General features: G+C 37.1%; 3 protein-coding genes across 5 annotated transcripts in view; 1 reads left to right on the top strand and 2 right to left on the bottom strand.

Annotated features, from left to right (window-relative positions):
* Positions 1-1,166: 1,166 nt before the first annotated feature.
* sdf4 (stromal cell derived factor 4) lies at positions 1,167-8,724 on the top strand. Its single transcript, XM_028011183.1, has 7 exons — positions 1,167-1,373; positions 3,334-3,649; positions 5,721-5,857; positions 5,932-6,045; positions 6,132-6,290; positions 7,017-7,192; positions 7,478-8,724. The coding sequence occupies exons 2-7, from the start codon at positions 3,342-3,344 to the stop codon at positions 7,652-7,654; spliced, it is 1,071 nt and encodes a 356-aa protein (XP_027866984.1). The 5' UTR covers positions 1,167-1,373; positions 3,334-3,341; the 3' UTR covers positions 7,655-8,724.
* An 828-nt stretch (positions 8,725-9,552) lies between these two features.
* On the bottom strand, positions 9,553-23,414 carry hipk1a (homeodomain interacting protein kinase 1a). Of its 2 annotated transcripts, none has more exons than XM_028010098.1 (16): positions 23,079-23,414; positions 20,228-20,967; positions 19,125-19,498; positions 18,910-19,033; positions 17,091-17,210; positions 16,925-17,011; positions 16,655-16,836; positions 16,418-16,568; positions 15,492-15,696; positions 14,864-14,982; positions 14,626-14,774; positions 14,092-14,244; positions 13,179-13,334; positions 12,520-12,716; positions 11,623-11,753; positions 9,553-10,820 (listed from the first exon to the last, which is right to left on the bottom strand). In XM_028010098.1, exons 1-16 carry the CDS (start codon positions 23,116-23,118, stop codon positions 10,443-10,445), a joined length of 3,306 nt encoding a protein of 1,101 aa, XP_027865899.1. In that variant the 5' UTR covers positions 23,119-23,414; the 3' UTR covers positions 9,553-10,442. The 2 variants fall into 2 exon arrangements, with proteins under 2 accessions (XP_027865899.1, XP_027865896.1); XM_028010095.1 differs by having other exon boundaries at positions 14,626-14,777; positions 23,079-23,413.
* A 1,186-nt stretch (positions 23,415-24,600) lies between these two features.
* The window catches only part of acap3a (ArfGAP with coiled-coil, ankyrin repeat and PH domains 3a), a 59,572-nt gene continuing 57,400 nt past the window's right edge, over positions 24,601-26,772 (bottom strand). Inside the window, exon 25 of one of the 2 annotated variants that reach the window (XM_028010099.1) lies at positions 24,601-25,393. In XM_028010099.1, the coding sequence (XP_027865900.1) occupies positions 25,287-25,393 (107 nt within the window). In that variant the 3' untranslated portion in view covers positions 24,601-25,286. The remainder of the gene's footprint in view (positions 25,394-26,772) is intronic. The other variant, XM_028010100.1, reaches the window with a different exon arrangement.

Genomic DNA, 26,772 nt, shown 5'->3' on the forward strand with positions numbered 1-26,772 from the left:
AGCTTGTCTGTTTGCTCCTATGGCATTAAATTTGAAAATAGTGACATCTAGAGGAAGCCAATGGAAGTACAGTCCGGCCACACTTTGCGTCATCTCTTCCTGTATTCGCTGGCACAGCTGGGTAAACGTAGTAGGAAGCTGTACAAATTACAATTTCAAGTTTCGCCTATGCAACAGAAAACCGGAAGTAGTTTTATATTATAAAATAAGAGTAGATAGATAAGATAGAGAGATAAGATGAATCTTTATTGTCATTGTCACAAGGATAACGAAATTCAAAGGGTGCCATCAGTCGGTGCACATGCCCAAAAAAAAAAAATAACTGTCTCACAATTCACACACAACGCAAGAATCAACAAACAACTGGCAAAAAAAAAAGAAAAATTAGAACAGCCACATTCTAGCCACTAAAAAAATGCAGTCTTTCACTTCTTTTACTGAAAAAAAGGAACATGAATTGGACAAAGTTTATTTTCTACAGAGGTACAGAGAACGAAAATGTTGATTTCAAAGATGTTTCAATTTAATACTTATTTTCATTCATTTTACGATTCATTAACAAAACACAAAGATATTATTTTTATTATTTTTAAAAATTTGAAATAGGGTTGGACGATATGACAATATTTTGTTGAACTATTTATGATAAAAATAATGAAAAACAACATCAGTTTCACCAGTCACATAAATAAGTGAGAATTGTATCAGTAAAGTGCACAAACTAACTGTATTTAACCATATTTTTGAATTTATTAATATTTATTGATGCTTTCATGTAACAAACATTGACGAAAATAGAATAACTCCAACAATGCTGCCAGTTTGTTTTGTCTTTCTTAAAACCTCAATAATTTGAATTTGTCATGAGAACAACAAAAATCAAAATTCTTACTACTGGACAAAACTGAAAACGATAAATACCCACTTGAGGCCAGATGACAGTTGTCTGAGATCTTTGCCTCCTGGGCCCGTAAACAACCATGTGAGCTAAAACTATCATCAAATTCAATAAAGGGTGTCTCGCAATCTTTTTTCAATGGCACATAGTTAGTTTTCATCATATTAACATTTATACTACCATTTACAAATTGTTGAACTCAAATTTACCATTATTTTGTTTTGAAATGCTGTTCCGGAAGTGGTAGCTCAGAATGCGAGTGGTTACATAATTCATTAGAACAGTGTTAGCGGCTAACCAGTTCAACTGACTGACCTGGGAAATTATCGGGAAATCGACACCATTTTTCACGCTTCCTCTTGTGTGTCTTTTCTGTTGACGTGGACCGAACGGCACCACACTTTTTAGAGGGTTTGGGTCGGAGGATCAATTAACTCCGGCATCGCAGAGTGACATCTTGACTGACTTACCGCAGGTCTGTGGAACTATCAAACATTAACGCTAGCTAGCTGCTGATGTGTTTCCAGTCTTCCGTAGAGTCGTTGAAAGTCACTTTTACTATCATTGCAAATGGCATTTTAGTGTCAGGTGGATATTTGAGACTATTTGCTGACAGAGAAGGCGCTAATGTAGTAGCTAGTGACCACGATTGTACTTCACTTACGGGTGAAACTAATTCGAACTGCGTGCTACAATTTTTTTTTCTTTTTGTGCTTGTTTATTACTGCAGTACTGTATAAACAGTAGGAGGAAAAGTTTAAGTTTTGACCTTGTGAATTGGGCTGAAAACCCGTCACATCTCGAATGTTCAAAATCAATTATTGATTTAAATTAGACCACAAACAAGACATTAAAGGCGTCTTTACTTAGTTAAAACCTATACGGTCGGAGTATTTAGATTTTAAAATTTATTTTCACGGTTGTTGTTTTTTTTTTTTTTGCTTTTTTTGTTTGTTTGTTTGTTTAAGTTTTTTCCCGTCTCTAAGACAGTCTGAATAAGGGTTCACAAGTGGGATTTTCCAGTGGGCGTGTTGAGGTACAGAAAACTCCGAACAGACGTGAATGCGGCATTAAAGTTGTGGCAACAGTTTGATCAATGATGAATGTACAATCTACAAAAATGAAATTATATAAATAACTATTTTATGAAAAGCTGAACACTACCTGTGTAGAAAAGAAAACTTAAATACTTTTTTTTTTGCACCTATAGCTTTTTGAATGTATTAAAGCACTTTCAGTTTTACAGCCGTAGATTTTGGATTGAATTAGATATGAATTATTTTCCAGCTTTCTGAAGGAAAATAATAATAATTAATAAAAACTATAAACTTTGGAGAAATTGAATTAATACTATTTCAATGTCTATCTGCAACTAGACAGACACATTTTAGAAATAATAACCTGTCCTACCCGTATTCCTGAACTCTTGTTTGTTGTTTATGACTGAAAATTTATTATTTAGCTGTTTGATGATTAAATTTTGGAAAAATTGGTGTCCGCAGTTAAGAGTGATGTCAGCCCGCCTAGAGTCTACCATCTAGTTTTACAATTTACTTGCACTCTGAATTCAAATCAACTCACAGGAGGAGAGGTTTTGAAATAAAAGCAAATTATTATTATTTTTTTTTTCAAATATTGATCTGGAATTAAAGGGATATTTATTTTAGGGCTGCTACTAACGATTAGTTTAGTTATTGATTATTCTGACGATTAACCAGATAAATGCAGATGTGGATCCTTCCAGTGTTTGAAATACACAAAACATGCAAATAAACAAATAATTAAACTGTTTTTAAATAAGAAAATTAACATTTTATTGTCTAAAATGCAATAACAGCTTTACTTTACAGTTGTACCCTTTACAGATGTATCTTTTGTAACAAAGCGTACATCTGTAGCAAAAACATATATTTATACTTCTAACATGTGAAAATATAAGCCCCTTTTTTGCTTGCCTTAATAATAGAGTTCAAGGCTGATCTGTTGACTATTTTTGGATTAATAATTGGATGGCAAATATTAATTATTGTTAAGATTTATTTTTTTTTGGTTTGTTTTCTTTTTACAAAATTTGAATGTGGTGAACCTAAAACCAGTCCATTTTAGGAGTTCTAGTTAGAACATATCTAGATTTTTTTCTGGTAAAAGCAGCAAATCTTTATATTTTTGTCCAGTTTTGGCCTAACTGCTGCTCTGAGTATGATGTTCTTTCAGCAAATGGCCCTTTTTAAGTCTGTAAGCTCCAATTTGCAAAATTAGTTGACAATTATTTCAGTAATTGATTAATCACAATTATTCTGTTTAACCCATAGTTTATTTAAATTTCTGAGGCATGTCTAGAGATGATTCTATTTTTTTTTCTAAAAACTGTATATATTTTTTGTTCAATTTCTCAAAGCTGATCTGGTTAAGCTTTTGCCTTCATGTTTTTCCAGAAGCGATCATGGCTCTTTGCCGAGATCTGTGGTCCAGGAACCTCCTGGCTCTCTCTCTGCTCTTCTACTTTCTGCTAACTTTGGATGTACACGCGCGTCCCGCCAACATGTCATCCTCCAAGGATAAGTCTCCGGCCACTAAGGACGAGAACGAGATCCTTCCACCGGACCACCTGAATGGGTTAAAGATGGAAATGGATGGCCACCTTAACAAGGACTTCCATCAGGAAGTGTTCCTGGGGAAAGAGATGGATGACTTTGAAGAGGATTCAGAGCCAAAGCAGAACAGGAAGAAGCTCATTGAGATTTTTACCAAGTAAGAAATTTATTTCTGGCACTATCTAGTCAGCTTGGAGTCTCTGCACTCCTGAGCTAGACGTGATAAGATCAATTTGCTGTAACGCTGAAGGTCAAGGCTGAAATTGCTAAATATTTCAACACTGAAACAAAAGAGTATCCTTTACTGTCCCTCATGGTGGTAATCAGCGATGGAAGCTGAAAGATAACCAATAAGATAAAAACAGCAGAAAGGTCAGTTATACAACATAAAAACTGTAATACAGCCAAAAATGCTGCAAGGAATCTAGTTAAGGGTGTGTTGCAATGTTGGAATACTGCAGAAATTCTGTGGTTTTGTAAATGCAGAGTCACAGTTCTGCTCGCTTCAGGCCTTCTTTATGTTGCACAGAAGATGATGGTGGAGAAAAATTTAAAGAGCAAGCTCAGTAACCACACACGTACGTCTGCATTAGCTGTGTTGGTTCACGTTTAATTAATGTGGCAACTTAGAAACAAAAAAAAGTTGGAACTTTCTCTTAAATTCAGCTGAAATCAGTCTAGCAAAGATAGAAAAAAAGACACATTTTTGAAACTTGATGGCATCTTGAACCTAAATGGATTCCATGGATTTCTAACAGATAACGCCATTAAATGAGATTTGTGCATTTTTTCTGAAGAAAGAATTGTTTTGTTGGAGTCCAAGAATGACCTGCAGAGCAAACAAACAAAGTAATGTTTCACTTCTAATAACTACTAGCATTTCAAACCTCTACAGTGTGAGTTGTCTTGTTTTCTTAGTGTGTTACACCTCTGCAAAACTGACACAGTTATGACACAGTTAAGTGATGAAATCTTGAACCAAAGAAACTTTAGTTTAGGACCTGTATTCTCAAAAATACTAAAAGTAGCTTCTACTGGCCTCTTTTAAGGACAGTTATTTGAATTTCCCAAATTGTAATAATTTAATTTAACTATTTCTTAGGGATTTTGATGATGGCATTTGACAAAATGCGATGTTTGTTGTGTGTCTCATAATTGCTTGTGTTGTGTTTTTATCATGTAAAGCACTTTGAACTGTCTTGTTGATGAAATGTGCTGAACAAATAAACTTGACAAATTTTCTTGGAGTTTTACCTGGGTAAGATAAAATTTATTCACAAAGCATCTTAGACTTTAAGAGAAATCCTAATATGACAAAATGTTTGAAGTTGTGAGGAGAACTTTTAGTGAATTTAAGAGTGTCTTAAACAGGGAAGATGGTGGAACGACCAACAGAAAGAAGAGATATAAAATAGATAGGCACTGCTCCTCTGTCTTGCATGGTTTTCATGTCCTATACTTTAAATTTTTATGTTTTCCATTTCGACAGACTAAACAGGTTTATAGAAGCAGGCAAACACAGTTAATTGCTGACAGTGGAGCGTCCACATTAACGTCAAATATTTGAGGTAGTAAAATGACCAGCATGGCAAGAAACAGCGACAAATTGCAGTGATGATGATGTAAAAAGATGCAATCAAGCGAGGGCGGCAACTAATTCGATTTTATTCTGATGATTAAAGTATACAAACCCTGCAAAGTTTTATTCATCTGACTACGACTGGATAATAAATCAATAACAATATATATTGATATAGACATATGGTGATGTCAATAGAATATTCACTGAACTCTGATCCAAAGCCACATGGCATTCTGGGAGATGTAGGCAGAGGGAAAACTTTAATAGCACAACCTCTAATGGCCAGGTTAGTGACATTAACTAACTCACTTACTCATTCTTTGGTTACCTAACAACTCACTCACTATTTGGTTACTTAGTAACAACCTTTTGAGTAACTGGCACAGCAGCAGTTTAAGGTTTCGCCACTGTGCCTCATAGCTGCTTAAAAATAAACAGTGTAGAGTGAAAACTGTGGATAAAACAGCAAAGGTCATACCACCAATTTGGCAGTATTTCAGATATTATCGATACAAACTGATATGAAACTCTTATACCTCTGAACCAGGAAGGGCATTTTTTGTTCCCATTGTTGCTATTTTTGTTTTATAAGCTTAGGAAAAAGTTAAGACTTAAGATTTTTCTTTTGTGAATTCTCTCGTTCCAGAGTCGATGTCAACAAGGATCGGAGTGTGAGTGCCAAGGAGATGCAGCACTGGATCGTGGAGAAGACGAAGGAGCACTTCAAGGAGGCCATGGAGGAGAACAAGAACAGTTTCCGGGCCGTTGATCCAGATGGGGACGGTGAGAGTCTCAGATTGATAGATATTTAAAATGTATTCATGAGCTAAATAGTTGTTTGTTTTTGCTGTTTTTAGGTTACGTAACATGGAATGAGTACAAAGTCAAGTTTCTCGCCAGCAAAGGTTTTAATGAAACAGAAGTTACTGATAAAATAAAGAAGAAGGAAGAGCTGAAACTGGACGAGGAAAGTAAGTAGATTTAATGCTTTGGTGTTAAATGATGAAAGGCTTTAAATCTTTGTTATAAACTGTTTTTCTTGTTTTTATCCCTGCAGCTCAGGAGGTGTTGGAGAGCCTAAAGGACCGCTGGTTTCAAGCCGATAATCCTCCTGCTGACCAGCGGCTGGATGAAGAGGAGTTCCTCTCCTTCCTCCACCCTGAGCACAGCAAAGGCATGCTCAGATACATGGTGAAGGAAATAGTGCGAGACTTGGGTATGTTAACATTTTCTAAATCTTTGTTACATAAACTTGCTGTAAGTCATCATTGGAGCTAACACTGATGGGGAAATTAAATGTAAAAGGCTGTTTTGTTTTGGTATCAAGGAACCAGACTTGTGCAATCTTTAAAAATTCTCATTTTTAATGTTTTTAGATGTTTTATTTTTTACTTTAAGTGCTGATTGGCTCGAACCTCGAACCACTAGTAAAGGACTGACTGGTTCAGTTTTTATAAATAAATTAAGTTAAAATATTAGATGTTGAAATGCGCTCTGGTTTTAATAATTACTGTATAACGAAGGATAATTTAAGCTAGAGATGCACCAATCTGATACTAATATCTGTATCAGTCCCAATATCGGAAAAAAATCTAGCTCAGATGTCAGTGACAATGTGCAGAAGTATTCAGGCTAATTCTATAAATTATGCTCTGAGCGATGTTGTGTTTTATTAGATATTTTACATTATATTTAGAATTCCTATTTACACTTTCTGAACCATTTGAAAGGTTTGTTGCAATTTATTTTTACTTGTTTGACCAAGGTAGTCAATCTATTGTTTTTGTTTTTGTTAATTCAGCTTTTTTTTTCTGTATCGGATAGGTATCGGCCGATACTAAGCCTTAGATATTGGCATCAGAAGTGAACCAAGTGAATCAGTGCATCCCTGATTTAAGCTATGCTGAGTGTAATTTAAAGGTGTCCTGTGTTTCTCCTGCAGACCAGGACAGAGACTGGAAGCTGACCCTGTCGGAGTTCATCTCTTTACCCGTGGGCACCGTGGAGAACCAGCAGGGGCAGGACATCGACGACGACTGGGTCAAAGAGAGAAAGAAGGAGTTTGAGGAAGTCATCGACTCGGACCGTGACGGCATCGTAACCATGAATGAGCTGGAGGCGAGTCACAGAAGGGCGGCCCTGTGCTGCAGATAAAATGCTTTTATCTGCAGTAACTCACACTAGCGCTTTAACATTATCTACCACTGATTACTATGTTCCTATAGCACTTTAGTATTGGTGCAATTATTGTTTATCACTAATGTTTCAGGGTTAGCATAACTATAATTTTAGGCCATGGTGGTCACCACAGACAATGTTTTCAAAATTCCTTTTCTATAATTTTGCTCAAATATCTCAACATTTAAAAATGGTGTTCTAAATGTTCCCGTCTCTGTCTCCCAGGAGTACATGGACCCGATGAACGAGCACAACGCTCTGAACGAGGCCAAGCAGATGATTGCAGTTGCAGACGAGAACCAGAACCACCGCTTGGAGCTGGAAGAAATCCTGAGGTACAGCGAATACTTCACCGGCAGCAAGCTCATGGATTACGCCAGAAACGTGCACGAGGAATTCTGAGCACAGAGCTTACAGACGCCTTCCCACCTCCACACACACACACACACACGCATCCGTACACGCCTACACACACCTCCTAAATCTGATTCAGGGACAAGTCTGGATCTGTTGTTTGTTTTATCCCATCACTGGCTTTTTTCCCCCAAACATTGAAAGTTAACACGATGTACTTTCTGTGCAACATCAAACGGTAATTTGGGGATTTTGTCTTTTCCGAATAAATTTCTTAAATTGTGAAATGTGTGTATATGATGTATTTTAGCCCAGAAGGTACTGTTTGTGTTGGCTGGTGCAGTCATTTCACCAGCATGTCTGTATACAGTGTAAATATTGACATTTGTTGCATAGCCATATGCTTGTTGGAGAGAACAGAGCTACTTGGATGTAATATAGACAGTTAGTCTCATTAATAAGCCATTGCTTTGAGTTTTTTTCTAAAATTGATTTCTGATGCTCTTCTGTAAGTGTCACAGTAGGAATAATTGGATTGATTGAAAACCTGTTAATGTTCCTAAAAGCTGCATCAGTAAAATATATATATATATGCAAATAGATATATATATCACATAGCTCTTCATCCAAACTAGCTAATTACAAAAAGAATTAAGAAAGAAATTAATATATTACCAGTGGTTGTTACTTTGATGAACAGAAAAATAAATTGCATCTGAATGCAACATGTCTATTTTCTTTCATAATGATTAAAGCTCTGACTTTTCTAACAGCAGCTTAACTTCTTTATACTTTTATTCATGTGGATGAAGATGGATTTTATTTATTGACCCGTTTAATTTTGAATGTTTTAATGCCTTGCACTTATTTACTGTGGGTGTCCTTGTGTTGGTTCCTCATAACTATTCAGGTTTCTGTGAAATTCTCTGGGTATTTTTTTTTAATTATTATTATTTTTAAAAGCATGAAGAAAAAAAAGAAGTCCACATGGAGCGTTTGGGATCCTGCTGCTGGTTGTGCTGTCCTCGATTCGATTGTAAAATAAGATTTATAATAACAGAATGTTTTGGCTTTTTAAAATGTACAACAAATAAACATTTATCAACCAAAACACAACTAAATATTTGTAATGGCTTTGTTTTCTTTGTGTAAAGAAGCAAACTGCTAAATGAAGCTTTAGAAATCTGCATTAATCCTGTAGTTAACATGTTAAGTTAAAAATTAGTGCATTTTTTAATGAAATTTGAATCTTTTGTTCTATTATAAAACTGACAACATTCTAGATTTACTCTGTATACGCTGATACACATGCATTTTTGTGTGTATTAAATACAAGTTTAAATTTATTGGTTTTTTTCTACCATTAACCGACTTCTCCCAAAAACAATTGTAACAATTTAAATTGAAAATCAGTGAAACCATATTTGTAAACTCACTCTGTTAAATGTATTAGTTTTTTTAAGTGAGGCTTTATTGTTCAATACTTATTTTTACACACTTTCATTAATGTCCTTTTGAAATCACTGTTGATTTTTGCCAAAAGTTTCTGTTCAAACTCAGAAATTTCCAAGTTTTTTTCTAGGAACATCTAAGCTCAAAACTTCTATTTTTGGAGGAAATTTACTTTTTTTTAAAAATATTCAATGCCCCTAATACGCCATTGTACAGATTCATACTTACTCCAAATTCACGTAAAATTCTTTGTAGAAACAAAATGCACAAACTTCCCAGTCTTCAATTCAGTATGGAAATGAATTACCAATTACAGAGAAAAAAATTTCAACATGTTAAACTTTAAAGAAATGTTTAGAAAAATACACCAGTGCAGAGCTGCAGCAGATATATTTGACTTAGATGACAGCCACAGGTAAGATATTTACTGCAGAACCTAACTATAAGAAAAAAATGTTGAACTGTTCCTTTAAGTATAAAATCACAGAGGCAGATTTATATTTTTGAGATTTTATTGCATACATACAGGTCCAGGATCACTGTGTTTCTCTCTAATGTTGCACATTAATGAACAGACAGCCATCACGTTAACAAACTGATGCTTCACTTTGAAACAGCAACATCTGAACATTAATTTATCTTTTAGCTAATTGTCATCGTCAGGTTTGCGTCAAATCAAATGCAGTAATTTTTTTTCCCCACAGACTTCTACCCAATTAAGACGTTTGGACAGTTTACTTCACAGACACCACTTCACAAAACAAAACGAACATTTTTCCAAAAAAATGAACACTTGTATAAATTTCAAATCTGACTGAAGAACCGGTTACAAATTTCTGTTGAGATCTACTCCCATAATGTGGCCTCTACGGGATGTTTAAGTCCTGAATTCATCCATAACACACGGCATCTTTCAATACAATTAACCTTTGACCCCAAGGGTTGTATTCAGTCACATATAAAACACTGACACATCAGTACACAGCACAGTATGTTAACTTTTTTTGTTTTCGATTAAAAGTTAAAATACATACACACTACATTCATTACTGGAACAAATTAATCCAACTTACCACAATGTGCAGACGTTACATATTTTTTTTTAAAAAAAAGGGAAGCTGCCCTTATAAGGCAGCTGAGTTTGTGAATAAAATACTGTAAAAAAAAAAAGGCAGCACACAGACCTCTTACTCAATGAAATGTTGCAACTCAGGATGTTGGATAACTTTCGGTTGGGCTGCGCCGCTCGTCACAGTGATGCAGCAGAAATAAAGTGGAGCAGATTAAAATAAAAATGGAGTCATGTTTAAACTAAGAGCACAGAAACGAGGTCTGTGCTCATCTCCAGCCCCAGTTTGATTATGGGAGAGTGCTGCTGTAGCCATCACAGGTACGGGGGGAACTGGTTAAGCTTTCTCTGGTAAGCAGCACTGGAACGGTGGAAAGGCTGGGGTTGAGGGTTGCTGTACTGACCGGCTGCAGACCCACTGAGCGCCAAACCCACGTTCTTTTGCAGTAGAGCCAGGGAGGAGTAGGCGCCGCTCGGCCGGCCGCCCTGCATTTGGTCTACGGCCTGGGACACGGAGGCCAGGGCGGCTGAGGCCGGGTAGGTGTACAGGTTCGGTGTGGAGCTGAAAAGGGCGGCGTCTTGAAGGCGGTAGGAGGAGTGAGAGGAAATGGGCGGCGGGTATGTGGGCTGATGGCGTAGGGAGCCACCGCTTCCTGTGTGACTGTGGGAAGACGGCATCACGGACTGCTGCACCTGAAATTCATAACGAACTGATTTAGATGGGAAGCTGCTTCTCTCAGTAGGCCTGTCACAATACGCAATACATAAATTAAAAACAAGCTCAATAATTTCCAATTGCATGATTTATTGATTTACTTGTGTGATTTACTGTTAATTTTTTTCTTTAGCTCTTTCTACCAAGAAGTAGATGACAAATTTAATGTTTGTTACTGGTTTCTCAAGCGGTGACTATATTGTTTTTATTTTCATAGTGCTTTTTATGATGTAAAGCACTTTGAACTGCCTTGTGGCTGAAAAGTGCTACACAAATAAACACAAATAAAGCCTTTTGACTGGTGCTTTGGTTTCAATTTTTTTAAGACAATTTTGTTTACAGCGACTTCATAATCCATTTTACTTGTTGCATCTGTTGTTTTATTTATTTGGGGTATTTAAAATGTCTTCCAGTTACGGTGTTAAAATTTCTTTCGAAATTAAAGTTTATTGCTCTTTGAGAGGTTGTGCTTGCGTTATCATTGCACATCTTGAAAATGGTCTTAAAACAAGCATGCTGCTTATCGCAATAACTTCTGGGACAATTTATCATCCACCAAAATTTGTTATTATGACAGGCCTATTTCTTAATTAGCCTAATTCAATTTTATTTAGGGGTTTTAAAGTACAAATGGATGGCATTTTTTCCTTTTTAAGATTATGGACTACCTTGTGTTGTGGATCACATAAAATCTTCCCAAAATAATTTACTTAACATGACAAAGCTTGAGGGTTGTGCATATTTTTGTAATTGTGATGATGGTATTGTAATCGCTGGTACCTGACTGAGGTTAAGAGGTTGAGCTCTGCTGGATGCTGCGCGCTGATGCCGAACGGTGCTGGAATCTCCTGTTCGGCATGACGACTGAGCCGACGCCTTCTTGGACTTGGCGGAGGCTCCGACTGCAGGATCTGTTGGTGCAGAGCCAGAGAGGAAACTGAGAGGCTGGGCAATATGGCTTAAAAATAAAATCTTATTTATACCAGATCCGATTTAATCAATTTTTCTAAATCAAAAATATTTTCAAAATTGTCTTTCATTTCAATCATCCTTTGTGTGAGTTGTAAGATAGAGTACAGAGATGAGGTTGTTTATCTATGACAATATGGACACAATATTAGCAGAAAATGGCAGAATTTTATCTGGGAAAACATTATAAATGAGAAAAAGCTTAGTTATCAGGATCTGATGTGACTATAGCAGTTTGTGTGAAATAGACTCAGTTGTTTGCATAATCATTTCAAAGTCCTTCTACAGATAATAATTTGATGTTAGTGTTTTAAAATATTAAGTATTATCTGTAAAACTTATACCAGAATAACATTTTAGTTTTTTGTTATTTTTTGTGTTGTAAACAAAATTGACTTTCTATATTTTCCAAATATTACAACTTTATCCTCGTATTTCAATTAAATAAATCTAATACTTTGCCATGGAGTTGACCTAAATTCAAAATCCAAATAAACAGAAGCTGTAAAATATGCTCGTCAAAAAAAAAAATAGTATGTGAAAAAAGATGAGAAAAAAGAAATCCAGATTTTCCAAAAATCAAAAAATTTGATTAATTGATCAAATCTATTTGTCACCCATCCCTAAGCTGGTGCCAGCTGTAGCTAGAAGATTTAAAATAAAGGGTGTATTCTTAATAAATAACAGAAATATGAGGGTGATCTGGACCTGGGGCTGCTGCTGGCTTGGTGGTTGCGTTCTCAGCAGGCTGAGGCTTCACAGAGGGCACGACGACGGCCAGAGACTTGGAGGGCTGGGAGTTGGTCTCAGGGCTCAGAGGGCTGCTGGTGCTGGAAGAGTCGGAGTCGTGGGAGTCGTGCACCGTCACACAGCTGATCACATTTGTTCTCTGACTCGTTCCGGAGCTGCAAGTTTGAAGCACCATTTACAAGATTCGTATATTTTTCTCACAGGAGAATTCAAGCACTTTTCAAACATTTTGAAGCGTTTTTTGGGTCATCGTAGATAGAAAAAAAAAACTAAAGTAGAAGTACACTTCTGGCAAAAAACTGAAATTTTGAAATTAATCTCAGAAATTTTCTAGAAATAAAACAAGGAAATTTCTGAGCTTGAAATTTCTGGAAAAAAAAAAAACTAGGAAAAAACTCAACGTTTTTTTTTGCCAGAAATGTAAGTAGATGTATGATAATACCTGGTTTCAATCGAAAATAACACTTTCCAATTCCCTGCATTTACTTTTCACATCATTTGGCTTTGGAGTCCTAAACTCAAAATAAACAAAACTGTCTCTGGATATTTGAGGGTTCATGTAAAACATGGATCTTGAAAAGCATATTTATGAAGGTTACGTCTCAAGTTCAGCTCACCAGGCAGCCATGACCTTCGTCTCGCCCTCGTCCTCCGAGTCGCTGTGGATGGTGATGATGCTGACGGCGGGACTCGGCGTGTCAGAAATGACGATGGGCTGAGACTGGTCACCGGGGAAAGAAGCGCTGTGGACGACTGTGGAAGCTGAATGCAGTCTGAAGGGGAGGATAAAGAGAGCGACGCGTTGTCAACAAGAAAACTTTTCAGATACAAGGACTAAAGCTGTTCTTGTTACCCACAATGCAGTTGTTCTGTCCCTTGGACCTCTTTGGTATTTTCTTGAAAAATCAGTTTATCAGTATAAACATTGCCTGTCTACTTTCTAAAAAATTATGCTTTTGGACTGTGGGAGCCATAAAATCTTAAAGCATCAAAAATATTTGGAAAAAAGCACTTTAAAGCACTAAATTAATGGATAAAGCACACTTCTACCGATTTTACATAAATCGTGATTGAAAACATGAATATTTAGTTGCAAATGTGCCCCAAATTATTTATTAAAATTAAATTTTTAAAAATACTTTATTCCAAAAGGAATAAAGTGCAGTTTAGTAATTTAAGTCAAACTTCTTTATGAGACTTGTGTATGATTGCTGTGTCACGCAGCCACAACCAGGTAACAAAGAGATCGTATTGTAGCTTTTATCGTCATGACAATAGCAGCACAAAATATGGTGATAAAACTTTAAGCCCACATCATAAACCACCACTATTGGTCTCATGTAATATTCTTAAATGTTTTTTTTTGTTTGTTTTATCTGTAAACAGAAAATCCTCATAATTAAGGATTGAAAACATCCATCTGTGTGTAATTAATCTATATCTACTGATCAATACTATTCTGATTTATTGGTAAGATTTGTATATATTTGTGAGTTTAAATCCAGTAAAATTCTCATTCTACTCAGACACCTGGCTCTGTTTTCTGCATGTCGGCCCTTTGACCTCTTGCCCTGCTGAGATCTGGCGTGAGCAGCCCCTGAGCTGTGGTTCTGCACGCCGGCATGACGGTTGACGCCAGAGTCCTGCTGGCTGACGCCATCGTACTGGTTACCATGACGACCCCTGGGGGGGAAAAGAAAAAAAAACATGTATAAACAACTTTTTTTATAGACAAGTTGCATATCATTGTTTAGATCTGGAAAATTTGCCACATGCGTACAACGCTGGAAGGCTAAAAGACGATTATTTCACTTTCCATTTTACTATTGCATTACCGCAGTAGAACATTAACAAAAAGAAAAGTGTAGATGTAAGTATTGCAGTTAGAAGCAAAGCACTGCATCCCCTTTTCTTTTCTATATCACGCATGCATTTAAGATTTAGCATGTTATGTTGACAGTCATTGTCGGTGACAAGTTTTTTTGCGGGACTTTGTGCACGTGACGTCACATTGCAACGTGTCTATATGTGCTCGTACATCGCAGAGTCTTTAGCTGAACCTACCTCCACCCAGCAGCCTGTTGGCCGTCATGCACTGGAGCGCCTACGGGCGAGTCGGGCACCACGGCCTGGCCCGGGTTGTGGATGGACATGCCAGGCATCTGCTGCCAGGTAGAAGGGATGAGGATCTGCTGCGTTCCTGCCGGCCAGCCCTGCTGCTCATTCACATAAAAAAAACAAAAAAAACCCATTTAGTTAAACACAGAAGTTCACATCGGTTCTGAAAGGCAGGGTGACTTACCTGTGTCAGCATGCTGGGCTGGAGGTGGAGAGACTGGGAGGACTGGTTCTGAGCGACCAATGGTACCGAGCTGTCCATTCTTACTGGGTAACCAGAAGGCTTATTGGTGGTTTGGAGACCTAGGTAGAGAAAATAAGTATATCCCAGCATTTCTCACTTTCTTTTCTAAAAAAGAAATTACAAATGACCTAAAATACTTTCAAAAAGTGGATTTTCAGTCACCCTTTCTGAGTTGTACGAATGAGTATTAGTCAGGCTACTAGAATGTTTGAGTAATTACAAGAATATAGTTATAAAAATAGCAGAATATAGAAACAAATTTTAAAAGGAGAACATCTTCAAATTGTGAAGAAAAAAGCTTCTAGAGTTCAAAAGTGCATACAGAAGTGATTCAAAAGTTAAAGAAACAAACTATGAATAAAGATATATTGTTGTTTATAAAACTAAATGTTAGGATGAATATTACAAACAATTGTACTTCAGTTTTTCAGGTGTAGAATAATTGTCAGAGGAATATAAACTGTGTTTTCACTTTTAATAAAAATAATTTGATAAACAAATTATTTCTGAACTAGAGCGCAATGGTGAAGAAAAATATTTTAATCTTCAAAATCCAAAACTCTCTCACCCTGGATGGTCGGAGGGCAGACGATGAGTGTCTGCTGGAACGGTTCTGTCTGGGCGCAGAGCTGCGTGGGTCGGGTCTGCAGAGGAACGCTCTGCTGGGTCAGGCCCGGGATGTTGATGGTGGCCTGCTGGTAGAGACCCGGCTGATAGTTGAGCAGCGGGACGTTGCTGCTGAGGGACAGAGACTGTCCCCCTGTGGACGCCATCTGAAAGACACGACAGAAAAATGTTCCCAAACATCAGCTGGCACTGCACAGCAACACAGAGAAATAAATATTACTGCATAGATGGATGAGGACAAAATATATAGCGCCTTGCAAAATAATAATAATAAATATTCATCAAGTTGGCTTATGTTTAGGTAAATGGTCTTCCTGCTCAAATTAAATGTTTAAACATAATATAAATAATCCCATCAACACTGCAAGATGGTGGTGGCAGCATGATGCTATGGGGATGCTTTCCCTGTGAATGAGCAAGAGTTCTGTGGTTCTTAAAATAATAAAAGAAAACAACTAATGTTTTTAAATAAAGATATAATAACAATAGCTGGTTTTAGTAGATGTTCCATTTTTAAATGAAATAATTGTATTTAATTTCCACAACATAATTAAACTGCTACATATGTACTTCTCTTGTCATTAGGTTGGAAACTAATATTCAGACATACCAACATCCCATTGAAGAAAATCATATACTTCTTTATTTAAAAATATAAAAATATGAATTTAAAAAATGGTTGATTAAAAATGACAAATTTCCTATAGTAGATATTGATCAGAAACTATAACTTGTCTTTATTTAAAAGGTCATGTAACATTTCCAACTCTAGACAAGTTGTCTTTAGCTGTACTTCTAAGATTGTGGGAACAAAATGGCGTTATTGTGTGAGAACATGATGCAGATTAAAAGCTCGGACGTTCCCACCTGATTGTGTTGGTTAAGCTGACTGCTGAATGTGACAGTTAGGTTGGCGGCTGCGCTCGGAGTGCTGCTGCTGGCAAACATGTTCTTCCCGTTCTCAAATGCGCTGCATCTGCGTTTGCATATGTCCATGTTTTGGAAACAAGACTTGACACTGGTAAATGAAAAGGAAAAATAAAGTTGTAAAAATCCGCAAGCAAAACAAGTTTATAATATATCCAAATTGATATATCTCTTTACTGTGAGCTGTGGGGAAAGTGCAGCAGGTGAGTCATGGTAACAAAAGGATGGTTCAGCGTCTTCATGGGTGTGATCCTCTTGTCTGCGTCGAGAGTAAGCATCTTTTTCAGCAGGTCAATGAACTCCCGTCTGTCGGCCTTCTCCGCCAGGATGTCCGTGCCCTCCAGGCTGGTCATGTTCACCTGCAGGAAAGTCAATATTTGTAAAATATCCCACAGCAATCCTGGCAACTCGAAACTCAATGACCACATCATATATTTACATTTATACCTGCATCATATCATCCAGGCAATTGAAAATGTATTTCCTTGCCTCCTTAGACTTGATGCCCATCTCTGCCTCATGCTCAGCAGGTGTCTGCAGGGGAAGAAGACGAACTCCTAAATATTGTAGACAAATCTAAACTGTGCCGAAAAAACTCAGTGGAAGCACTGACTTTGAGTCTCCAGAGAGGGTAACTTGCATCGGGGCCTCGGTTGAAAAAACGGCTCGTCTTGGTTCCTGCACTCAGCAGATACTCTGCTGGGAGACCCTGAGTCTGGGAAATATACCGGATCTGGGGAGAGAGCAGTGCAAGGAAGCTTTACACACATGCAGTCTCATTTTTTACATTAAAAGCTGCTCACACTGCAAAAACACAAAGACTTACAAGGTATTTTTGGTCTAATTTCAAGTGCTAATATCTTAGTACATTAATAGTTTTAGTTGCACATTTTTTCTTTTATAACATGAGAAATAATTCTTGCAATAAGTGAATAAAAATCTGCCAGTGGAACTAAAATCAATTTTAAGAAATTATTCACTTAAAACAAGCTCATATTTCTTGCTGAAAAGTTACACGCAAGTTATTTTTTTCTTATTATTTAAGAGTTTGTGTTTTTACAATGTACTTTTAAGTTAATTTGTCAAATATTATACTATGGAGAAACAAAATGTAAAACAACTGAGGTGACAGGAAGATTTTTTAAAAATGTAGAAGATGCTTGTGTGAAAAGTTTAAATGCCCTGTGAAAATATTTGTGCCCATTGAAGTTTTTCACATTTTGTTGCATTACAACCACAAACTTTAAATGTGAAAAGTCAAGTTACAGCTATAAATTGTCAAATGTCTGAAAAGTGTGGCGTGCATTGAATTTAGGCCCCTTTACTCTGATATCCTGGGAAACAATCTGTCTTCAAAAGTCACGTAACTACTAGTAAGCAGAAATCAACAAGGTGTAATTCAATCTCAGCACATAAAAAAACAGCTGTTTTATTAGTAAGATTTGTTAACGAATCTTACTGAAAAACAGCATAATAATGACTAAGAAACAGTGAAGAATACGGTTAAAGTTGGTTAACAGCATAAAACAATACGCTAGCATAGTCAAAGGTAGTACTATTCCATTCCTCAGGGGCATTAAATACAAATGCATGCAACAAAATGATTTTAGAAACACATTACAAGTTTTTCCCCCACATCAATTATGCTCTACTTTGTGTTTGTTTGTCATGCAAAACCACCCCAAGTACATAAAATGTGGAAAACTTTCCAGGGTGGAAATATTTCCAGGCGTAGTACATTTTTACACTGTGCAACTGACCCATTCAGATCTGCAGAACAAACAGTAAAGCTCAACCCACAGGTTTAAAGGAGAATTATTATGCAAAATTCACATTTTGCATGTTATACTTCTAGTTGGGTCTCAACTCCTTCTAAAAACAGACCAATCAATTTTTTGGTGTGGTTTTTCTTGTGTCTGGAAAACAAGCCCTTTCAAAAACCTCCCAATTCTTAGGTCACAACAGACGGGCACTGCACCGTTACTTAGCAACCCAAGCTGAGCTCCAGGACATGTGGTCAGCTGGTTTTTCCACTGTATGTCATGGAAAAGACGAGTGTTTTATTGATGATTTATCATCCAGAAACCACTTGCTGCATTCTTGTTGGTTGTGTAGGAAGCTCTACTTCTGCTTTTCAAAGATGCAAATTTGTACAATTATGCCTCTGTTTGCAGGGGAACTTATTTGGAATCAAAGTGACAAGAGGTCCTAAAACAGAGTCAACTTAACCTGTTCAAGGAAGCATAATAGGTCATCTTTAATACAATTCCCTCTGTCAACAAAAAAACATCCATTTTTTTCTGTTGATTACAAATTGATTTGTCCCAATCTTCCTCAGTCTGAAAGAATATGTAACCTGAATGATCTGAATGGGTCAGGATCACATGAAAACTCCTTTACAGTGCATAGCATGTGCAGGTGGTGCAGACGACCTGGTCGTACTCTGATGCACCGGGATAAAGGGGCCATCCCAGAAACAGCTCAGCAATGACGCACCCCAAAGACCACATGTCGATCGCTTCACAGAAAGGGAGACCTAGAATAATCTCTGGAGCTCTGCATATACACAATTACACCAAGTTATTCACACACAGACTGAATTAACTCAGAACTTAAAGAAACCTTTGGTGTGGATCAGATTCCTGACCTGTAATATCTGGACTGGAGGTAGGTGGAGCACACTGCTTTGGAAACATGGCTGGCAGAGCCGAAATCGATCACCTTCACCCTGTACGGCTGCCTCAGAGGGTCAACCAGCATGATGTTCTCTGGTTTAAGGTCGGCGTGGATCAGCCCCAGGCTCTTCAGCTTCATCAGTGCTGTGGCGACCTGCTGCAGGATGGGCCTAATGCACTTCAGCATCAGAGGGCTGAACTTGCTGTGCTTCAGGAAGTCGTAAAGGTTCTGCTCCAGCATCTCGAACACCAGGCACGTGTGGTTCTTGTGTTGGAAACACTCGTACGAGCGGACAAAGTTGAACTCGTCTGCGTTCTCTGTGCTCAGTCTGCTGAGGATGCTCACCTGTCGGTGGAGGAAAGATGGGGATAAGAGATTCATAGAAGGTCTTGATTACAAAATAATTACTAGGACCAGGCTGTGAGAAGTTTAGTTTAATTATGAGAATATAGTCATGTTATTAGCTTAAAAAGTCTAAAGAGAAAAAAGTTGTTTTAATAAGAAAAAGCTCATGTCAAGATCTGACAAAAGCAGCTCAGTCAGTGTGGTTCTTTCTACAAAATGGAAATTTTATGTTTCTATTTATTATCAGTTATGAAAGTATTGTCAGATTGTTCAAATTATTTCCATAATTTCTATGTCAATGTGTAAAAGACTAAGTATTTCTATTAAGTATTATCTGTAAAACTTATACCAAAGCACAATGCGCAACAATCCTCATTTAAATTACTTGCTATATTCCATGTCGTAGTTCTCATAAAATTACTACTCCTTGCATTATTTAGATTATTTTCTATTACTTTATTCTCATAACTAAAATTAAAAAAACCATAGCCTGTACTTAATATAGAGTTGACCTGAATTAAAAGTCCAAATAAATAGAAGCTTTAAAAGGTGCTTGTGATGTTTTAATGCTGCCCTTAAGGCTGACATCACTCTAAACTATAGAAATCCAATGAGAGCAGTGGTGGAAAAATCTAAATTTTCCAAAAATTAAATCTTCAAAAACCAAATATTTGATCAAGCGATCTATCAACACTGCTAAATTTGAGATATTCAGCACAACAAACTCACCTCTATTTGCCCCTGTCGTGCATAAGACGGGTGGTTCTTCAGTATTTTAATGGCCACTATCTCATTGGTGCCCCGCTTCCAGCATTTTGCCACCTGCCCAAAGGTGCCCCGCCCCAGAAACTCAAGCACCTCATAGCTGTTGGACATGGAGCACAGGATCTCATGCTGGACCAACTGGTAATCGCCCTCGCTGTGGGAGTTGCTACTTTTGGTGGTGGAGGTGGAGTGAGCTATGGACTGAGCCGTGGTGGTTCCCCCTCCGCCGCCGGCGCGGTTCGATGCCACAGGCGCCGAAAGCTCCTCTAGTATCTGTACGCTGTCGCTGCTGTCCACCTCCTCGCTCTTCCTCTTCAAGCTGTTCTGCTTTTGGTAAAGCTCGCAGTGTTGGGAGGAGGACCCTGCATCCTTAATGTGCCGGCTGGAAGAGGTGGAAGAGGAAGAGGAGGAGGAGGAAGCAGGTCCACGAACGCTTCCTGTGCTGTCTGCAGCTCGCACCACCGTCTGCTCCCTGGAGCCGGCTGTAGGGGGATGGACCTGATTGGAGTTGTACACCAGGTCAAGGTTAGAGCCAGAAGTGGAGGGGGCAGCTGCCTGCGAAGGGCTCTGCTGATAGTAGCCGCTGTCCGCCAACCGGTTGGAGACATCCCAAGTGGGGTTCTCCACTTTGAGCCTCTTTGGCCGAGAATAGGCACTGGAGGAAACAGAGGGGGAGGAGAACACCTGGAGCTGCGAGGACATATCTGCAGATGGGATTGAGACAAAGTGGATACTTTTGAAAAAACTCGGTTTAAATGTCAGAAAAAGGCCAGAATTATTGTATTTTTAATGAACTACAAGTACATCGAAAATACAGCTAGCTACAAGATAGCTAGTGGCACCGGGGCTTAGGAGTTTGCCCAGAGTTTGTATATTTTTCACACAGTAAAATTCAAGTACTTGCAGCATTTTATCAAATGTTTCCAGCAGCACACTTTGGAGAAAAAACCAATACAAATGAACTAAAGGAGACAGTTTCAATTCACTATTATATGACATCATTTATTATCGTTAATATCTTGTTATATTATTTTACGTAGTAGGGACAAGGAAAAGCAAAAATATTACAAAATTTTAAGTTTTAAGTATTATACTAGTTTTATGCTAATGCTAGCATAATACTTACTGTTCACTATTGAAAGCAAACAATCTTATGTTAGCATTTTAGAATTTAAGTGAATGAGAGAAGGAACTGCTTATAGCATATAGTTCCCAATTATTATTGTTAGTGTAATAAATACTATTAAATGGAGTTATAATTCCTATTAGTAGCACTTTAGCTATTGATAGCATTGTAGTAGCCAAAGCTAACTTTAGCATAGCCCTGAACAGCCCTGAGTTTTGTATCCAATATGGCTGCCAGTCATGTCCACAGAACGTAGCACAGGTTGCAGACGTAAACTATTTATCTGGACTTCTGATGGTTTCTTTCTCATGCACATAGTAATACTGTAAATATCAATTGGAAAGAATAATATTGTTGTTGCCAATAGCAGGAAACAAGAAAACAAATACCAAACTCCACTGTTATCTGACTTGCAAGAAGAAATCTCTAAACCTGAGTGAGTTCTAACAATTAAAAAATGTATAAAGGACAATAAGCTGCTGGTTACATAGCAGATATTGTTAGTTACTGTTAAATAACATAATGATATGCAATTATCAACTAATACTAGCATCGGAATATTTAAAATTGCATATGATGCCCATTATAGAGAGCTAAAATGCTGACATACACATATTAGTCTAAATAATTTAGACTTTCAGCATTGCAGACAGTGTTAGGTACGATTATCTAATATGCTTACATTGTAAAGTTAACATTTCAAACTTATTTTCATATTACATTAAACTTTGAATACCTCTAGTGCCATACTGAACAATATATAAAGTGTTTTGTCACCCAAGTTCAATCAAATCTATTGGTGTAGTAGTATTTGTAATAGAAACAAATGACTGTTGTAGATTTTGCAAATGTCTGCACAGAATACCTGTTGAAATATTACTGCTGAAATCTTTTGAGGTGATGTGGTTGATGAAAAGATCTGAGCTGAGGCCCACGGAGTTAAAATTAGAAATACGTCCTTCTAAAATACTATATATTATCGTTTTACTACCTTTTGGTTTTCTAAGGTGTTGAACATAATGTTTCTTCAATTAAATGTATGCAAATTGTCTCACTTGCCCCCATCTTTCAATTGGTGTTTATGCAAATCATTCCTCTCCTAACAGCAAGATCAGGTTATGGTGACTTTTTTCTGTTAATAGTTGTGAACTAACCAGAAAAAAACTTTAATTTACTACTGCAGATCTAATTTCCACGTTCTGGTTAACTGGTTAACGTTTCCATTTTAGTATGTTGTTACTGTGTGTTTGTGTTTGTACACATAAAATGAAGTAGCCCACAGTATCCCTTTTAGACTTTATCATGCAGGGAATCTCCAGTTTTTTTATATTGGTATGCTAACTTCCTGAGTGTATGTTTTAATAAGCTATAAGCCATTTATGTCAAAAGACACAAGAGTTCATGCTCTGCAACCCTCTGCATTTTTGCCTCAGTAACCCCACAAGAGACAAACCAAAAATAGTAAATTACTTATGTTATTGCTATTCAACAGTAATGCACACAAATAAATATATATATAAAAAATGTTGCTATGCTCAACGCAAATGTAAAAGATACTTACAAAGAAAAGAGATGCACACCAAAACATTGTGTCAAGTTCAACCAATATCACATGAACCTACACAAATGTCCGCCTCCAGCGTCTACTGAACCAGAATAAAATAAAGCACCAACAGTGGATGACATTACCTGGGTTTGTTGAACGAGCACACCGTCGCCAATCTGACATCTAAGGCCTCAACATCTTTCAGCCAGTCTGCGCCGCTGCAGCGAATCAGCTGAGCCCTGCGCAGCGAGCGAAGCAGCGACTAGCTAAGCTAATAACAGCCGGCTACGAGTCATACCTGACCCGAGTCCACAGGCGCATCGTGCATCCAGCGAGCAAAACCTCCACGGTGACAGTGAAGATGTCACATATTTTTACGATAAGCAGCGGAGCCTGGACCGAGCACCATCTTCACAAATCGTCGGCCTGCTTCCTGTCTTGTGGACGAAACCAACTGCAAGTCGCACTGGAAGTAACCAAAGATTGTCTATTTCAGCCATATCAGTCACTTCTTAGCGCTCGAACTTCATTGCAAAGTGAAGGGAGTAAAACTGCCAAAGATCGTCTATTGGAGCCATACATCTTCCTCGTCTCTTCTTCAGTCAAATCAAACATACAGTCTAATATTGTTCGCGTATGATTCTCGTAATTTTATTTTTTTTCTTAGTTTGGCCTATCCGTCGTAATCATTCAGGCGAAAGTGTTGTAATCTTCACAAGGATTTGTCCAACTCATTATTTCAAACAAAAATTCAACATTTTGCTTGAATTAATAATTTCTGAAATATGGAAATTCAAATATTTTTTCTATATCATTATTCGCCTATTTTTCTGGAGACTTGGAAAATAATCAAACCAAATTCTACCTCTTTTAAGACTTTTTAGAAATGTATTGTAAACACTTGGCACTCTTTTTGTTCCAATTTATTAAACGATTTATTAATTACTTTAAATATAAAAAAATATTACAGAATTGATACATTTTAAGTTTCATTTGAATTATCTAATTGATTTAACAAATGTAACAACGTTTGTTTTGTTTTATTTATTTATTTTGAGATTGTTTTTATGGGATCTACTGGCCTTATTATGCAATAAAGGAGCCGGAAATAAGAGAGAGAGCGAAGTATACATGCATACTGAATTTTGGTTTTCTTTTCAAAATGTGTAACCCTTAATCATCAAAATAATTAGTGAAACTAAATAACATCAGTTTCACTTTCTGAAACGAGTGACAAAAAATAACCTTCTACTTTTTTGAACCGCGCATATAGCCTTACACACTGTGGAGTGATAGACTTCGGATTTACCAGAAATAATCATGTAAAGTTTAAACCATCTGACACCATTAATTTGTTCTTGAAGTTCATTATTAATGTATTTCCATCTTGACATTGACACACAGACACACAACAGGTTCAGATGGTTATTGTTTAATGACATCTGTAAAATGTTCTTGAAACCCATCCATCCATTTTCTGTACACCCATGTCCATAGTGGGGTTGGGAGCGGTGCTGGAGCCTATCTCCAGCGAACGTTTCGGGCGAGAGGCGGGGTGTTCTTGAAACAATACTTCAAAATCTGTTGAATCTGTGTTGTAGGAATGACCAATATGACCACTGAGGGGCGCTGCTGTTCACCAAATAAGAAAAACGCACAAGAATGTAAAAGAAAAGCTTTTATTTGCACTCGTCTCTCATTCAAGATATATTAACATTTTATTTTGCTTCTCCAGCATGCTTACAGGACAAAAAAGACCTCATCTCATAGTGGTAAAGCAAGTTACATTCAAACCAAAATTTTACAAGGACTAGACCAGCGTAGTCGATGCAAAACAGAAGATATTTCTCATCAAAATAGACGGCACATTAAATAACACTGCAAGAATATGATGATGATGATGATGATGATGATGATGATGATGATGGCTAATGTAACACTTCCTAGCTGTATTTGAAAGTTTAAGTATGAAATGTAATGCATGCATGTAGAAAAATAAGGTAATAATGAGATTCCTTCAATGATCCAGACAGAATAAATTGGTAAATACCGTATATACTACAGAAAAAACAAGTAATTATCTAACCTTTTGAAGGAATAATAATGTTTTTATAGTCATATTGAAAAGGAGAAGACCAGCAAATCCTCAAAAAAAAAAAAAAACATTGTCCTACCAAAATAAAGTCTTTTCTGAGACATAATCTATCTACCTTAAGTACATTTTTAAGGCGGGACAGGAAGTGGCACCCTAGGATGAATGATGAATAGCTTCAGATTCTTCCTCCAGGTCACTTGTTATTGAATCTCAAGTATGAAGGGGAGGCAGCCTTCCTCTCCAGATATTCAGAGGACTACCTGAAGGAGTGTCGGAAGTGCAAACTCCTACGCTTCAGCTTCTCCGGGTTGTGGGAGGCCATATGGGAAAACTCCCTGAAGATGTCAATGTATGTTGTGTCTCCTAGTAGGATACAAACAACAAAGAAACATCAATGAAAAATCATCTCATGAGACCAGGATCTTTCTTTTTTTATCTTTGAATGGCCACAAAATAAAATACAAGGGGAAAATGAAGAGAAAACACAGAAAAGAAGGCTTTGAGGCACCCTGAAGCTTCCCCTCATTCAGCTTCCCAAATACCTGGCATTCATGCCTCTCGTTGCTACGGTAACCATTGAATATATATACACACACAACAAAAGCAGCCGTGTCTGTGTCTGGAAAAGCTTCCAGGAGTTGCAATGTGAAAGGGAAACAAACTTTAAACTTTTATCAAGTTTCAAACTTGGTGCTCAGAAGGAACGTATTTGCGATTTTACTATTACTACTTATTTACCGCTCCCTATTTTTAACACACATTATCCGTTTCTTTTAAATTTTCCCTCATTTTGGATGCTTGACCTCAGCTACTCAAGGCTTCACTCTTCCACCCATTTCTTTGTTATTTTTAGTCAAACTTTTATCTTAAACTCCAAAAAAAATATCAGGTGTTTGATTTAACTTTATTCAAAGCTGATCAAAGTTGTATAATTAATGCTTTTTCCATACTGCCTATATTACAGTTTATTACAGGATTGCTGTAACTAAGTATGCTGGTTTTGAAACACTTGTTGTAAAATGGCGCCATATAAAGAACTTGAATTAAGCTGAAATGACACAAAGTCAGTATTATTTTACCCTGGAACTTTTTCATATTTTCCTACAAGACATTCACAAACTTCAAACTATTTTATTAGAATTTTCTTGTGATTGAGAAAAAGAGCAGAGCACTTTTGTAAAATGGCAGGAAGATGTGACATGGTTTTCAACTTATATTCACGAATGAAATCTGAAAAGTGTGGCATACAGCTGTTCCTTGATCTGATGTCTCTAAATAAAATCCAGTGCCACTAATCATTGTGTTAAGGCATCATATCGTGGGTCTGATTTTTCCTGCAGAAACAGGGAGGTTGATGCTTTATGATGATCTGTCACATAAATCACAATAAAATACATGTTTGTAGTTTTAATTAAGATGGCAATATGTGGAAAACTACAAGGAAAATTAGTACTTTATCAAAACTTTCTCGTGGAGGCTTTGACAGATAGGTTTTATGTTAATTGTGCATAGTAACTATGTCATGCACTTGAAGATAGTTCTTCAACTTTTAGCAAAGAAATAGTAATAAGGTTAGCCACAGCACAAAGAGGTTAGTGTTTAGGTACACATTGTTTATTTCCAGTATCATTTCAAAGGAAACAGAAGGAATACATATATAGTGTTAATAAGCACAAGTACAGAATATTTAGAGAAACATTTCTTGCACTATTCAAATAAGTTTTACAGATAACAGACAGAAA

The sequence above is a fragment of the Xiphophorus couchianus genome, chromosome 24, assembly GCF_001444195.1.
Source record: "Xiphophorus couchianus chromosome 24, X_couchianus-1.0, whole genome shotgun sequence".
Lineage (NCBI taxonomy): Eukaryota > Metazoa > Chordata > Actinopteri > Cyprinodontiformes > Poeciliidae > Xiphophorus > Xiphophorus couchianus.

Coding starts and splice junctions, on each gene's coding strand:
- sdf4 (XM_028011183.1), top strand. CDS start 3,342: ATGGCTCTTTGCCGAGATCTGTGGTCCAGGAACCTCCTGGCTCTCTCT. Junction 3,650..5,720: donor CTCATTGAGATTTTTACCAA/GTAAGAAATTTA, acceptor CTCTCGTTCCAG/AGTCGATGTCAACAAGGATC. Junction 6,046..6,131: donor GCTGAAACTGGACGAGGAAA/GTAAGTAGATTT, acceptor TTATCCCTGCAG/CTCAGGAGGTGTTGGAGAGC.
- hipk1a (XM_028010095.1), bottom strand. CDS start 23,118: ATGTCAGATTGGCGACGGTGTGCTCGTTCAACAAACCCAG. Junction 13,335..14,091: donor CATGCAGAAAACAGAGCCAG/GTGTCTGAGTAG, acceptor CCTCCCCTTCAG/ACTGCATTCAGCTTCCACAG. Junction 12,717..13,178: donor ACGAAGGTCATGGCTGCCTG/GTGAGCTGAACT, acceptor TCAAACTTGCAG/CTCCGGAACGAGTCAGAGAA.